This window comes from Lineus longissimus, chromosome 14 (assembly GCF_910592395.1).
Source record: "Lineus longissimus chromosome 14, tnLinLong1.2, whole genome shotgun sequence".
Taxonomy (NCBI): Eukaryota; Metazoa; Nemertea; class Pilidiophora; order Heteronemertea; family Lineidae; genus Lineus; species Lineus longissimus.
Window position 1 is genome coordinate 14747466 of NC_088321.1, and position 16544 is coordinate 14764009.

Genomic DNA, 16544 nt, shown 5'->3' on the forward strand with positions numbered 1-16544 from the left:
TTATTTTCACTGGGCAGACACAATCTACTCAACCAGTAGGCCCTGTATACTGTAAATGATTGACTATTTCAGAAGATGACAACAAACTCTAGTAACAAAGACAACTTCGACAATGCCAATGCAAACCAGAAAGGATCGCAGCAGGCAATGTGACTCCTCCAGCTGGTTATCTGGTCATCCAGATTCGAAGACCAAGTCCATTTCAAGATGGGACAAGCCCTATTCTACATAAATCAGTGTAGGGTGGCATTTCTAAGAATTGCTAAATGCAAGCGCCAAAACATTTTGCTGAAGCACTTACCTATTAAGCATTTTTCTGTCTTTCATTTGTTTTTCATCTCCAATCCTACAATGTGATACCAAAAAATTAACCATGACAGCGACAATCTGCTTTAAACCAACCAAGTAAGGCCCTCCACCATAGAGAATGGACTTTTACAGAAGGCGAGTACATTATGTTTTATCTAACAGCTGAAAGAATACATCATCACCATGAAGAGGGGGGGGGGACATATTCAGAGGAAATTTTGGCATGACAGCTAGCCTATTTTCACCGGGCCGAACTTTCTTTAAATAAACTAGTTTTGGCCCTGCACTAAAGGAATTAGGACCTCTGCAGAATGTAGCGACATATTCTCTATCAAAGGACAAGTTAAGAGTACATCATCACCAGAAAGACCAACCTATCACAACCAACCCATGGTCTCAGAAAATAGGTCCAGAGGGTGCTGCCCCTATATAACACAGGCTATACTAGCTTCAAATACAGGTGCGTGAACTGCAAACGTTTACCCTAAAATAGGTTTAATCTGGGAATTCGCCATATTGAAAAAAAAGTCCCAATTTACGGCCTTTTTCCACTTTTGGCGCAACGATAAAGCAATCAAGATCCAGATATAGAACACGTGACTCGCTCTTGACACTAGCCCCTTGTTTTCTGCACAAGAAGGGTCTCACTGGGCTCACCCTGGCCTATAATAATTTATTGTAAAAAACCTCCAAATAAGGAGCAGACAACACAAATATGCAATAAAAATCATCCACAGAGAACGAATAAAAAAAAAGCGATCAAAAGGGTGAAAGTAAAAGCTTCAATAGTTTATGGCTTTTCCGGTTTAGATTGGCACATAAGGTTTTTACCGAATCGACAATTCCATTTTCCTCCCTGGTGATACGTCTAGGCGATACGTCTAGGTGATACGTCTAGGCTTCAATAGTTTATGGCTTTTCCGGTTTAGATTGGCACATAAGGTTTTTACCGAATCGACAATTCCATTTTCCTCCCTGGTGATACGTCTAGGCCTACATGTTGGATTTACAAACAGGACATTGGCGGCAGAGAGGCCCGACGAACTAAACACTCGGTTACACAGGGTACCCTTAATTTTCCTATCATTCCTCTTAGATCAGTCCAACATCATCCTGGCACCAGTTGTTTTCAACATACTCCGCCTCTCGATATGTGTACGCGAGGTAGGAGTGTCAAAAACCTGTATCTCGGGATGTGAGGTATCATTTGACAACTTGGTAAAATAATGGAGGAATTTGAAACCCTCGCCTATCGGCTCGGGTTTGGACTGTATTTTAGCTCCACCCTCGAGTGTCTTGGTAACTCAACCAAGGTCCTCCGCCTCGAGTTCAATTCCTTAAGTCAACACCATTTCAATTCACCATGGTGAACTTACAGCATTTCAGTGAATCCAAGATCTTTTTCGTAAGAGGCCTGAGCCTGCCATCATTCGCCGCCAATTGTAGTTTCCACTGATGCTGATCTCTGATGATGATTTTCACCAGCGTTGCAAGCATTTTTGGATGTGGGTTTAGATAATTTCAGCCAGGCTCCTGGTTGCACCCCGTACTAGTGCATTGTTTAGTGTAATTCAGTGATTTTTCCATTATACCGTTTGTTTGGAGAGGTCACGGTCCTACTGGAAGCGTTTTTGTAGGAAAAACCAACATATCTCCTGCACAAGTGGCCCCTTTACGGAATAATTCGGCCTCGAAGACATCACTGGTTTTTCCAAGCAAAATCTTGCAGACCAAAGGGTCCACTGGTACTGATGCGTTGCCTATTGCTAAATGCTTTCACTGGTTTCACAGCCCGTTATGTGTGTTTCAGGCGTCCTGGCCCTGGCCTTGGCCGTCAATTACTGCTCCGGTGCTGTTGTCCTCAAGCCCGAAAGGAAGTAAGTTGACTTTCAATATACCATAAATGAATAACTCGTAAACAGACAACTCGATTTATGACATATTCTTCAGTTACTCACCACGTCATACTTAAAGGGGGGCTGTCAGCAGAATCCAGGGTAGTCCGATGTTCGATCGGTGCTCGTGCTAGCTCTAATTTGCCTATTAAAGGGACAATATAGGCAACAGCTAGGCAAGATAGAGTTACACAAAGCCACCAATAGGGTTCTCTCACATCTCACAGTAGCTGGACAATAGTGACACCTATTGGATCTACGTCTAACTCAATCTGGCTAACCTGGCTCCCATACCCCAACTGCATGAAATGTCGTTTCTGTTTTTGTAGAGACGTGCTCAGCAGCCTATCTAACACTGCCATCTCGACCTTATCCTCGTCCCTACCCTACCTCCAATCTGTCGTCCAAGATTCCGGCAAGTTTATCGGAAGTGCCGTTGCAACTGTCTTGTCTTTTGTCAGTGATCACGATGGCGACGTAAGTACATAGCATGTCAATAGATGTCGCTTTAAGGGAAGATAAAAAATAAGTTATGTCTGAAGTATTGTATCACTACGCATTTACGGGAAGGACCACAGGTGTAAAATGCTGTCTGGCGCGTAAGAGATCATTACATTTTACTATAGAGAATAGCTAGCATTAGCTTCGAAGTCTATCGCTAGCAACCGTTACCGATGGCGATACTTGGAGGTTTCTTTATATGCGTCCTTCTTTACAGATTAACATCCCAAATTATGGTTACGTCAACTACCACCTTGACGCGTGCACCCTGTCATTGGGTAAAAGGGAGGAAAAACGCTGGTTAGGGTCAGTTTGGAACACCATCAGTGATGTAGTCGACACGGTAAGAACCTTCTCTGTTTTCACCTTTCATTAGGCCAGTTGAAGGGAGATGATATACGGATGCCAGGAAACCAGATTAAGTTTCACGAAGGCGCCGATAGGGGTCTTTCCAAGCTCACGGTACTTCAAACCTGTGTCCGCTGTATACGAAGAATGCATTTATCGCAAAATCAAACACGATCCAGTCACTCCTGCTCCATGTTCTCTGTGACTTACTTCCTTATCTTTTGACCTCTCCATGGACCGTGTTGGTGCTTCACACTTGGTCCTCGACAGTTCTTGGCAACGGTGTTCACAGCATCAGCTGCTGTGGATCTAGCTCTGAATGCGACTGCAGCAGCCCCTGCCGGCTTGTCAGTAACACTCATCTCACTCCAAAGCGCCTTTTGCTAACTTTAAAGACACAACTGGCTTGGGATTTACCTGGCCAGCAGGATAATATACTACTTGCCACGCACCATAAAGTTGTGGTATCACACTAATGCTGATATCTCATGCCCAAGTTGTCCCTTTTATAACTTAGGATTCGCATTTTCGATTCTCATTTTTCTTCAGGTTGTTGACACTGTCGTCCCCGAAAGGAAATGCAAGGCTCGTGTCTCAGACCCTCTGACTGGGTTGAGCCGGTCCGCTACCAAAGGCTCTCCCGAAGATGCCCTGAAAAGCGCCCTCACCGGTTTGTTTGAAGATATTGTCAAGCTTGCTCAACAGGTCCAGGGATAGACCGAGGTTGATTTGTTACCAAATTCCGGTGCTCTACTGTGCATCCATGTTGAATTGCTAATCAAAGTAGTGCCCGGATGTAGAGGTTGGATTTGTAACTAATTTCGAACTTTTTGTTTCTTGGTCTACTCATTCCATTAAAAATAGGCACGGTATCGTTAAAATGCGTAGCTCGTTTTTTTCTCTCTTTCGAATGCCTCGGCAATCGTAGAAATCATTATACATGTACATACTGTATTCAAAGTCTTCGCAAGATTCCACGAAACGCCAACGTGATCGCCTATCTCATAGTTCGACCCCACGATTAAGATGACGATGTCGAACAAAGGGATAGGTGTTCTCGTGGACGTTTCGGGGGCTTTGCGAAACCCCCAATTATTAGTGGACAGCAATCGGATCCTCCTCCTCGCGCAGGACCGCGACCGGGACTCTATTTATTGATGAAGTCGTCCGTTCCTGCTTGAATTGATCGCCATCATATCATTCTCCAAGCGGAATGTCCTCGAATATCAGTCGCTTGGTGTCTATCATGTTTCAAGTGCAGTTGGTCGTTTGGTGGTCGGGCGCTTGTGTTTTCTAACTTGGCCGTAAGGGGTCTTATGCATGCATGTTAGCTCGTGGACGTTTACTTTCTGGTAGGACTGTACTCCATAACACGAACCTTCTGGGCTTCCGTATATACTGATCCGCTCGGGGTCCAACTCCAGATCACGCCCAACTCGGCCGCCGGGGACGAAATAAAACGACTCCACACTCCACGCGGGCATTATAGTATCAAAAGCTCCAAGCAGATATCAGGCGATCGACCTCCTGTTTCCTTATCATTCATTCATAGCCCTGTCAAAGAAACTGGTGTGACAGTAAACTTTACTCAGCTCCAAGTTGGTTTGTTGCGGAATTTTCGAGAAACATTGGATTTCTTTCGTTTTTGTCAAAAAATGGACGCGGAAGAATACAGAAGACGAGGTAAGTACAGTGTTTCCTTAAAAGATATTGAACCTTTTTCAAAACTTTTTTTTTGCTCGTGGCGTCGTACAGCTGATCAGAAGTTGGCACTGCAATATCGAATGTTTTTTATCATGTTATTTGTATATTCAGTTATTTATTCATTTGATCAGTTTTGGCGAGCTGAAATAAACGCAGGTATACACAATGCCGTAGTGTAGTCACTCTTAATAAGAATTTTTTGAAATTTACATTAAGTGCGTAATTACAAATACTTTACATACAATTTGTAATTTTTTAATTCCTGTTGGCTAAAAAAAGTATGATTTATATCGTTCTGACAGACGGTACTTACATTTAGTTGAACTAGGAATATGACCAGACTTACCAAAAGATAGTGGTGATTCAAAACACTAGATTATCCTTAGGCCTAACCAATCCTGAGCGGTAATACTTCTGTTTCAAATTTCTCGGCTTTCTGTTTTGACTGTCCCTTATTACACCGTTTGCAAACCTGTAGTCCCACTATTAGCCAAGATTCTACCCCTGACTTAGATACAGTGTATATACATGTAGTTCTTTCACGATGACGATTTCGACTAAAGCCGGTAACAATGACCGGCCAGTGCTGTGTAACATTGAGCTGCGATCTAATGAGGTAAAAAAACAATGGAGCTCATTATTATGCGTATTAGTTACGTATCAACTGAAAAAATCCATCCTACATGCACAACTTCAACATATCACCAAACATCTCGGAAAGTAGCTGGATGATGCAGTGCTCTCAGCCAAGCGGTCATGAAGGAGTTGTCGGGAAACGATTTATTTGTCAAAATAAGCCATAAAACCATAGATTTCTTGCAAAATACGTAATCAATGTTTAAAAGGACATAGGCCATTTTGGTTCATATTCGCTAACTGATGTTTGAGTCAAATGTCATTAAAAACTCCTCGCCGTTTGGGCTCCAGAGGTAAGGAGAAGAAGAATATATAACATTTTGTGGTCAGAAGTAGAATCGCTTGGGTTGGTGCAAAATATGGAACTGTTAAAAAGAATGTAAAATCACACTATAAATTCATTGCTTGATTGGAGATGTTTAAGAATAGAAATTGATACCTCGCTGTCGGATTGTCTCACCAAAACCGCTCGTGTGGAGCTAAAATGTTGGCAGCAAACTCCGCTTCGGTTTTGGCCAACATTTGGCCAACATTGGCCAACATTTCAGCACCCCCTCGCTGTTTTGGTGAGACAATCAATACCTCCAGTTCGGTATCAATTCTCTTGCTTAACTATTACCCTGCACGGATGTAGAGCCGTGTTGCTCTACATCCGTGCTATTACAGATAATTCTGCACACCGTGGTAAGAGAGAACCTATCGGCGACTTTCTGTAACTTAATTTGACCGACCTGACTCCTGTCCCTAGTCTTCCTTTAATAATCCAGGTTACCATTCCTTTATGACAATGGCATTCGGTCCACGTAACATCGTTGATTGCAGGAAATCTCATTAGAGACGGCAAGAGTGTGTTATCTTGAATCAAGTTAGTTTCGTGTGTAACTAAACACCCAAACATCAACCATCTCGGGGCTGGTCTCCAATGTTGGACGAATTTGACGAAAATCTTGTTTTCAAGAAGATTTCCCTTATAGTGCGCGGAAAGCCTTCGAAATGACACAAGTTATTGGAAGTGTCAATTTTCGTTTGAGATTTTTAAGTGCAGAACAAGCCCTGCGGCGACGTAGTTCAAACGTTTGTTCCACATGCCGGTTCTTTCAATAGAAAACCGAGATCAAAAGCACATACTTTACAACTAAATATAGTGAATGTATCGTAACACATTTAGATGTAAAAACTTTAATTATTTTGGCCCGGATTTTGCTTTGGTACCCCGAACTTATAAAGGGAACCAACATAATCAGCACAAGTGCACAAGATCATTAATCAAGGTCCAACACCGTCACCTAAAACCAGGAAATGTATTCGATTCATCACCGATTACTCAGCCTGCTGGACACACGTCCCGCCACAAATCTTATCGCGTGTTTTTACCTTTCATGGTGAGAAACCAGCAATGAAAAATTGGACCATGATGCATGGAATAACGCCGCGTTGATCAGGGCCAGATTCTGTGAGATAGCAAAGATGGATTTTGCCAATTTCCTGTTTTATACTCAACTGATGACGTCTGCTGGAGTTGAATCGGTCCGTAGCAATTCGTTGACAAGATCTGCGCATGCGCAACCACTCACCCATCTTTACATTCACTCTTTTTGAGCAAAATTTGTAAGACTTCAGGTCTGTGTTGGCCAATCAAAACCCCCACCCACACTGTCACCAACGGCCCCAAAGAAGCTTGACTGAGGCCTTCTAAGAGAAAGAAATAAATATTTGACCAACAAAGTAAAGATTGAGCAGTTTTCAAGGATCATCGGAGCTCTTGCGTCTATACTTGATTGAACGTCTTCCACATTTGCGTTTTACGCTGCGAAGTTCGCTCAATCTTATTGACACCGCGTTACCACTGACAAGAATTGTCGCTTATAGCGTTGAACACAAGGCGAATATAGAGAAAGGCCCTAACTTCGAAAACTTTGAACTACAGCTCATGCGAAAACGTCGCCAACAAGACATCCGGAACTTTTCGCGTGTCGCAGCAGCTTTCAATGTAATTACACCCAACCTGTAGTCATTACATGAACAAAATGGAGTTCATCCTTCACGAACGCTCGGGCGATTAATCCGCTACAGTTTCTGGGGATTAGATGCCTCTGATTAATCTACGTAATTCTTCAATTGACAGTAAATCATTTTGTTATTTTTATAATGAGGAGTGGGCGCATTTTGAATTTCTTGTCCGGTGATGACAGCATGGAGTTTGCGAAAAAAAGAACGTGTTACCTTTGGTGCCTCCGTCATTGCTTTTGGCATACAAACATACAGTTATGTTGTTTTCATAAATAAAGATGATTGGAATATCACAATTGTCATAGAAATGGCCCTTTTACTGCACTCTTTGATGTATCGCTTCACTATTGTAATCAGGTTCAACAGTGAGCGCATGTGTACAGGTGTGAAGGCGGCCAAAATATTGCTGTCTTGCGCACCAACCAACCTCGATAGAATAACCTCGTCCGGAGACTGCGTATTGCAATGGATCTATGATTTAGGGTAGGAAAATGATATTAATAATTTCGTTAAATTAATAAATCCCGATGATTGGCTCGGGTCATTTATGCCTATCGTGTCCTGATGATTGTATCAGGTATTGATCACCAATATAATTAGGGGTGCATGGTAATTAAGGTAATTAGGCCTGGATGAGCCAACCAATATGATTATCCATTAGCCATGATACGCCATCCGAATACTGTAAACCGTCAATTGCCGTGCCTATCGTATTCGGGGGTCACGAAAATTTTCTTTAAAAAACTTTTTTCATGATGCATTTCCAAAATTACCCACATCCAAACCAAACGCGGTGCGCCATTACGCTCCAGACGCAGTGGACCGTCCTCATTCCTCACCCTAACGAGACACAATTAGGATGACGCAATGGACTGCCCCGGGAGTCTATGTGCTATTAGCTACCGTCTATTTAGGATAACCTAGTACGATTTACAGTAGCACGTGTTCGTCAGCCATGACGCCATCTATCGGCAGGCATTCCAACGGTTCTAATATTTTTTTCCTGGCAAAACTTAATGACATCGACCCCCATGGAACAGCTTTCAGGGTTATAGCTTGAGGGGGGTAGGGGCCCTCCCCCGCAAAAAGTCACCAAAAATGAGTTTTGACCGGAAAAACTCAATATGTGTCACCCGCACACACACTTAAAAGTTAGCCTTACCCCTTCGTTCATGGCGGTCGAAAGGCAAAAAGCGACAAGGACCATGAACGTATACGTATTCCTGAATCTGTCAGATGCGCAAATAACAAACCTGTGAATAAGATCTTCCAGTCTATTAATCAATCATTGATTCAATTAATTACATCGACTGCATTAATTAAGAGGAAAATTGAAAGTATGAGACTTGACTCGATTTATAAATTTCGTACTCAGAATTGGTTGATGACGTCACGGGTTCTCTTTTCGTCTTTTTAACCTTGACCTTTAACCGGAACATGACCTAGGTTTCACCCTATGACAAAGGCATAAATAACATCACATGACGTAAGGGTCTTACTCTGTCGGGACCCATCTTTCTTTCAGATCTTTTTTAAAGGGCGAATATCAGCAGGTTCAAGGTTCGCCAGATTAAGTTACCAAAAGTCGCCAGTAGGAGTCTCTACTATATCACAGGTCATGCTTGTACCGACCGACCGAAACTGAATTTGAATTGTATTTGTTTTGTTTATTTACTTTTAGGGAAAGAAATGGTGGACTATATAGCAGACTACCTCGAAAACATCAGAACGAGGCGCGTGTTCCCGGATGTATCTCCAGGATATATGCGCCCCCTATTGCCAGAATCTGCACCCACGACGGGAGAGGAATGGGACGACATCTTTAAGGACGTGGAGCGGGTCATCATGCCCGGGGTAAGTTATCAAATCTGAGATTTTGTGGCCGACATTACACTTGCCACTTACCTCGCTGTTTTAAGGCCAAGTCCAATACGCGGTCTATTGTCTTTAGACAATGCCTGTTCGCACTTAGGCCTGCAGTCCAAATGTTCTTCAGTCTTATAAAAAGTTTATCCAGGCAACCAGCGAAACCAGCTTCTGCGAAAAATCTACTTTTTTAACTTCAAAAGTCCCATCCATCCATCCCAAATCTTTTCACTAGCCACCTATGACTAATCTCATTTCGCTCTTCATTAAGCCCAATTAATCCATAATCTAAAAACTATTCATTGAATGAAATTACATGTGTAATACCTTTGAGCACGCTTCGACGTATTTATCAAACGTTCCTGTCAATTTCCCTCGCATTACTGTCACATGACTGTCGCAAAGCGGCACTTTCCGCAACTCGTGTTTTGACGTTGTCATGGCGAAGCCGCTTTATTTTCGGCAAGAGTGCACGGGCAAATTGGAAATGAACGCATTAACTTGTGTTGGGATTGAAGAGGTATTCTTTTTTGGTTGCTTTTTTTTTTAAGGTTAGAAGTGGGTTTTTTCTTCTTCTATGTGCATGACTATAAATGGTTACTACAGGATATATAAATAACCTATCCCTTCCGATATTGGACGAAAACCGGACTTTCCAACCGCCATTAGAATGAAGGCAAGCCTACGACTGCTTATGTGTGAATATGCAAAGAAAAAAGAAAGGTTGATTTTAAAACGGTGAAATTTTGTTCAAAGCAGACCGTAAACATTGAGACACCCTGTAGAATATTTGTTTCTGCATATTTCAGGTGACCCATTGGCAGAGTCCCTACATGCACGCCTACTTCCCAGCCCTCAATTCCTATCCATCCCTCCTGGGCGACATGCTTGCAGACGCCATCAATTGTTTAGGTTTCACATGGGTAAGTATTTGTAGCATTGGTTGATATTTCAGGGTTTTCTTTAACTGACCAATCAGGGCAATCGTTTTATCAGTATCGATGCCATGCCCATCATTTCTTCAGGTTAGATAGATTCCTATTGGTTAAAATCATGTCAGGCGTTCTTTACTGACCAATCATGGAGCTCGTTACTTTCGCATTTCTCAGGGTCATTGCTTGTCTGCGTGCGTGAGTGCGCGCGTGTTTTAATTAAGCGTTTTTTCTCAAAACCCGTCGTTGAATGGAAATTAAACCAGAGTCTTTCAATGAATTCTTCTGAAGGACTCTGATTAAACTATAAGATATTCCAGAGCCTAGACATACTCGACAATATCCCACACATTAGATAAAAAAGTTCTGGATTCCATAGCTAAGTTCAGGCACCATCAATTGCGAAGACGACAGTGAAGATAATCTAAGGCCAAACTGACATGGGGTAAAATTTATCATAGCAGATGAATTAGAGTGTAACGGCGTTAATCTGCTTTTAAGTTCTAATGAGTGTAAGCGTACTAGGTGACACTAAAAACATCATACACTTTTAGTTTTGAATAAGTCTTGAAAAGCCAATGATTCGGCCACATGTCATCTAAGAATGCCGTGTTTTGTCAACCTCTACATCCGGGGACTACTCGACTAGCAATTCAAAATGGCTGCACCGGAAGTGTGGGCGCGCATTGACCCCTGGGTTGTGTTTTTGTAAATGGTCACAGAATGCCATTGAAAAAGGTTTATGAACAATTTCACGTGGATGGATTCCATGGACAGATTCCGACTCGTCTAATTTATCACTGCACTAATCTCGCCAATTTAAAACTTGGAGATAACACGTTATAAGATTTTTTAATCGTCTTTTAAACTATGTTTAACCATTTTAGGCCTCCTGAAAGAAAAATTAGAAGATGTTTGAAAAGAGAAATCACTGAATCTCTACTCTTTTCCGATCCTCAAGAATCAGTAAAAAAAGCTAGGCGTCATATAGTTATGGTTAGTAGGCTTAATAGTTGTGGTTCGTAAGCGACATAGTTGTGATTCGTATAGGCGTCATAGTTGTGGTCTGTAGGGGTCATAGTTGTGGGGTTTTTATTTCAGGCGTCTAGCCCAGCCTGCACAGAGCTGGAAACTATTGTGATGGACTGGCTGGGTAAGATGATCGGACTTCCGCAAGAGTTCCTCCATAGCAACGAACAGACGATGGGTGGAGGAGTAATACAGGTGAGGTTGTGGTCAGGCTGAAAAGTGGTGGTGTAGCAACATGTTTTCCCAAAGCTTTTTTTCAAAGAATACTTTTACAGCTTTTTAACGTGCTGATTTTCATTTCATGAATGCCAGAAATGAAAACAGATTTGTTCCAAACAAGTTTGTTGTTTTCACACTACAATTTCATTTCCATCTGGCATAGACGAAAAAAAGGGGATGAAAAAAAAACGGGTCATGAAAAATAATTATATATTCATAATTTATGCGTGACCTCAGAATGCGTGACCTCAGAATGCCTTGCGTCAGAATGACGTTATTTTGTATTAAAGCAAAGACTGATGTCCCTCTACATGTAATTGGCAATTCGTTCAATTATCTTTTCAGACGACTGCTAGCGAATCCACCTTCATCGCTCTGATGGCCGCGAGAACAGAGGCCCTCAGGAGGTACAAAGCTAAGAACAGGGAGCTTAGCGATGCGTTTATAAACAACAGACTTGTGGCCTATTGTTCGGACCAAGTGAGTTGAGATTTTTGTAATTTTCTCTATTTACTCCAACTTCATCGATTTATTAAAGGGACAACATGGGCGTGGGATACCTCGCAAGGAAAATGATAACCCTGCTAAGGGAATCGAACCTACGACCTCACGGTAATAAGTCTGGCCTCTTACCACACCAAGTCACCAGCGTTCTCAAAACTAGAAACGAAACAGCTTCTTATTCGAGTCACTGCGAACAAACGCAGTCAAAGCCAGAATTTAAAAAGTCTTTGCTGATTTGCTGATTTGACATTAAACTAGTAAATTGTCTTACTGGCTGTGACTGGTGACGAGTAATTCGCAGCGAAGCAATGCGCGCATCTATTTTTGGTTTGTTTCGACATTGAGGCGAATTTGGCATGAAGGTTTCCATCTGCTACTTCGTTGACATCATTTAGTGCCTAAGTCGACTTCGAGTTACTTAATCTGATTGACATAGCGCCTGCTTAAAGTTCGCTTTAAATACAAAAAATGCGGATGAACTATCACGATGAAAACGAATGAGTGGCATCGGCCCGTTACTGTATCATCTTCGGAGATGTGTCACTTTCTGATAGAGGCGATGATTCAAACCCCTGTATTAAAATCTCTTCAACAGAATTACCAAGTCTTTTCTCTGAATTAACTGCGTATTGTCAAATGTCTTTCTCATCCTTTTGAAATCCGTGTCTGTAGTCTCGACACTCCGGCGCAGCGGTAGTAGTGCGATGAGGTGGTCCTACTGTCACTGCTCGCATTGGCCGCCATTGAATCGGAATGTGCTGAAATTGCTCCACCACGTTTTAACTACCTAATTTTTTGTGTATTTTTTATGGATGGGTGCGGATTTCACTGGTGGCCTCCAGTAGAACCGTAACTAATTGAATTATCGTTTAATTGAAATAAACAATGCTGAAGAACGATGAGAAACCATGGGCCTGGCTTAGATTTACAAGCCATGTCCAAAACTGCCTCGCCACACTGGTGAAAACCATAGATATCGGCGTCTGTGCGATACAACAAGTGGCGCCGCATGGTGGCAAGCAGGGGTACTAGCCTCCTGGTCTGGTCATTAATGATACGCCCAAATCGTCCCTTTAAAGTTGCACTGTTATTTTTCAGAGGTATTCATCAGTTGAACATGCAAGTTAAAGCTGAATCGTCTGTTTTTTACGCACAGTTATCAGTTTAGTCTAATGATTAAAGCTGAACTGTCTATTTTCTAGGCACATTCATCGGTTGAAAAAGCAGGCCTGATCGGAATGGTGAAAATGCACTTTCTACCCGCAGATGAGAAACTCAGCCTCAGAGGAGAGACACTGAAAGAGGCTATTACTAAAGACAAGGAGGATGGGTTTATACCCTTTTTTGTAAGTGACTCGGTCAAGCTAGACCAAAATGCTTTGAGATGTTTCCAGTCAGCAGAGCGTGACTCGATCACACACACGCACGTGATTGGTCCAATCCTCAAGGCTGCACCGGTGAAATAAAACTGAACGCTACCATTGGCCAATTGGACAGGAAGTTTTTTAAATATGGTCGTTTTACTCAATCATAGTATATTTAAATGCTTTCTACATTGCAGCTATGCGCCACGTTAGGAACAACAGGGTCTTGTGCCTTTGATAATTTGCGGGAGTTAGGGCCAATATGTAAGTAAAACCAATCTGAAAATCTGTAAATCTAAAAATATGGCATGCATAATGACTGACCACTGGTGTCGCCTGGCTTTAGAAAAAGGAGATAGATATAGTTTGACCAACAGTACGAAATACATTGTTCTTCTTGCTAAGGTGACTCGCGGACTATGAAATTTACAGTTTTTAGACTTGGCTACGCAGGCAGCGCTAGGCTTCCATGCTTAAACCTCGAACAAAAATATTCATACGCCCTAATCCGAGATTTTCCGCGTTTTTTCTAAACTTAATGGATTTTCCGGTTTTTCCTTTTTCAGGCGATGCGGAAAACATGTGGATGCACATAGACGCGGCCTATGCGGGCACAGCCTTCATCTGTCCCGAATTCCGAAGCTACATGGAAGGCATCGAGCATGGCCACTCGTTTGCCTTCAACCCTTCGAAATGGATGATGGTACATTTCGATTGCACCGCAATGTGGTAAGATATCAAGGAGTTTTCGCTGAATCCCCAAACGTCAACGCGAATAACGATGACGAACAATGGGATCGGCGTTCACGTTGCCGTTTCGGGGAATTTGCGAAAACTTCACGACACCTGCAACTGTACTTTTCAGGAAGATCAAATCCGGGATTGAATTTTCATCAATATTATGCAGCTTATCTATATCGTTACAGGGTAAGAAATAGCGGGGCCCTCCATCGAACATTCAACGTGGACCCACTCTACCTTAAACATGAGAATTCTGGAGCGGCAATCGACTACATGGTATGTATGATACTGGAATCGCCCACGTTTAAGATAGTAATTACTCTGCCTATTTGATTGGCCAGGGGCCGCACATTGAAGATGACGGCGTCGCAACCGCTTCCGTCCATGATAATCGATACGTTTTCCTCTACGTTCAGAAACTCAACCTATCTATGTTTTAAATTCGTCGGTGTTCGGTGTCAATTGACAGGTTTCGCAACCCCAATCGTAACGTCGACAAATTGTTTATAATTTCAGCACTGGCAGATACCTCTGAGTAAACGGTTCCGGGCCTTGAAGCTTTGGTTCGTGATACGGTCATTCGGAGTACAGGGACTTCAAAAACACATTCGAGAGGTACGGTTTCCGCATTAGTTTATTTAGTGACCCGCACATAAATGTAGGTGTAAGTTCACATGCCATTTTTTTCGATTTTAAGTGATCCAGTCGTAGTTCTTATGGAGGAGTACACGTGCCTATTTGGCATCAATTGGGGAGTATTGTAATCGCGGTTTTGTTGAAACAATCTCGTCTTTTTCAGGGAGTGCGGTTAGCCAAGAAGTTTGAAATGCTTGTCCGGGCGGACCCCCGGTTTGAAGTATCAGCGGAAAGAGTGCTCGGCATGGTGGTGTTCAGGTTAAAGGTGAGTTGTCTTCATTTCGTTCGTTTCGCTTCGATTTGATACCAGACTGAATGTTACACATGTTGCTGGCATATGTCCGCCCCCTCACCCAAACGTTATCTAAGATCATCTCGTTTCCGTTAATCTTTTCGGATACCCCAACTCACGGGAGCAAAAAGTATTCAAAGACGAAGTATAAAAAGCTATTGACTTTTCTCCAGGGTGAAAATCTTCTGACAGAGGAGCTTCTGAAGCGTCTAAACAAGAGCGGCGAAGTGCACATGGTCCCAGCCTCTCTGAAGGGACGATACGTCATCAGATTCACCGTCACCTCAAATAAAACAACCGACAAAGACATTGAACGCGATTGGTATATCATCCGCCAGATGGCGTGTGTGGTACTCGGACAGGAAGAGGAAGAAGAACTCTCCAACACAGAGGAAGGCAAGGAAAATCTAGACGAGGAGGACAAAATAGTCGAAAATGGAAAAGTGGAAATAAAACCGAGCGTTCCGCACAGTATGTACAAACATGTTGCAAGGGTCGGGATGCTGAAGAAAGAGTTTGGGTTGAGTTTGATTTTATCAAATGTCCCCATGTCTCCCAGGTTCATTAACGGCAGTTTCGCAGCTGTTTTTGATAACACCGAGGTATTGTACGAGTTTGCGAAATATTTGGCCGATCGAGATTTCTCGCGGCCGACGATGATCATGTCGCCCCGCAGAAAATTGAAGTCGAAGGGCAAGCAATATAGCCTCGACGCCAGCGTGTTGCAGATCAGTGCGCCTGCACGAAAACCGCAACTGCAATCGAAATTCAAACAAAGTTCCTTGGATTCGAAAATCGAAGAGATTTTCGAGAATAATGAAAATAATGAGAATAGTAACAGTAATAGTGGTACGAGTACCAGCCAAGAGGGGTCAAACAGCGCAGAGTCCAGTTCCGAGGCTGGCGATGACGTCACAAATAGTGCGCGCTCTCAAAGCTTTGAGAGTCAAAGTCGGAGTCCACTGCGCCGGCAACGGTCGATAAAATCACCGACTGAAGATGGCGCCACTGAGAAGTTGAACGGCCATCGGTTGATTTGCACGTACTGCGGTCATGAAGTGTGTGCATAAAGTATCATACACTCTCGAAGCAGTGGCGGCGTAAAAACGCTGGTTTGAGATTAACTACATGTAATAGACGTATCTTTCAATCACGTTGCTGGAGTTTGAAAATACACGATAGTGATAATCATGCATGTACCTCGTCAAATAAGTGTTGAGTCCGTCAGTACGGCTTTGATGGCACGTCCGTTGTGACGTATTCCAGTGCTGCCATCAAACGCCAAGACTGTTCCTAAGCGAGTCCACAGTACATGTATAATATACTATAGCCAGTTAGTCAAATGAAATAATGTATTTTTCAATTGTAATCGTGATGTGTTGTGTTGTTCAGTGATGTTATACTTGTCATTTGTTACGCACCATAATTTCGTGCCACATCAAAAAATTTCTCGGAGGAGGTAAAGTGATGACGTCATAACCGGCTGGATCTCTGTACTGAGGCCGAATCCCATGCAAGCGATGTTACCTTATCACGCATCTCGCCGTAATCACGTTGC

General features: G+C 42.7%; 2 protein-coding genes across 2 annotated transcripts; both read left to right on the plus strand.

Moving 5' to 3' along the window:
* Positions 1–2092: 2092 nt before the first annotated feature.
* Positions 2093–3770, plus strand: LOC135498719 (uncharacterized). Its single transcript, XM_064789101.1, has 4 exons — positions 2093–2186; positions 2534–2681; positions 2923–3048; positions 3603–3770. The coding sequence occupies exons 1-4, from the start codon at positions 2107–2109 to the stop codon at positions 3768–3770; spliced, it is 522 nt and encodes a 173-aa protein (XP_064645171.1). The 5' UTR covers positions 2093–2106.
* Positions 3771–4618: 848 nt separating this feature from the next.
* LOC135498720 (histidine decarboxylase-like) lies at positions 4619–16056 on the plus strand. Its single transcript, XM_064789102.1, has 12 exons — positions 4619–4736; positions 9085–9257; positions 10079–10192; positions 11303–11425; positions 11795–11929; positions 13156–13299; positions 13515–13581; positions 13884–14046; positions 14244–14334; positions 14575–14673; positions 14858–14959; positions 15160–16056. Exons 1-12 carry the CDS (start codon positions 4709–4711, stop codon positions 16054–16056), a joined length of 2136 nt encoding a protein of 711 aa, XP_064645172.1. The 5' UTR covers positions 4619–4708.
* Positions 16057–16544: the final 488 nt, after the last annotated feature.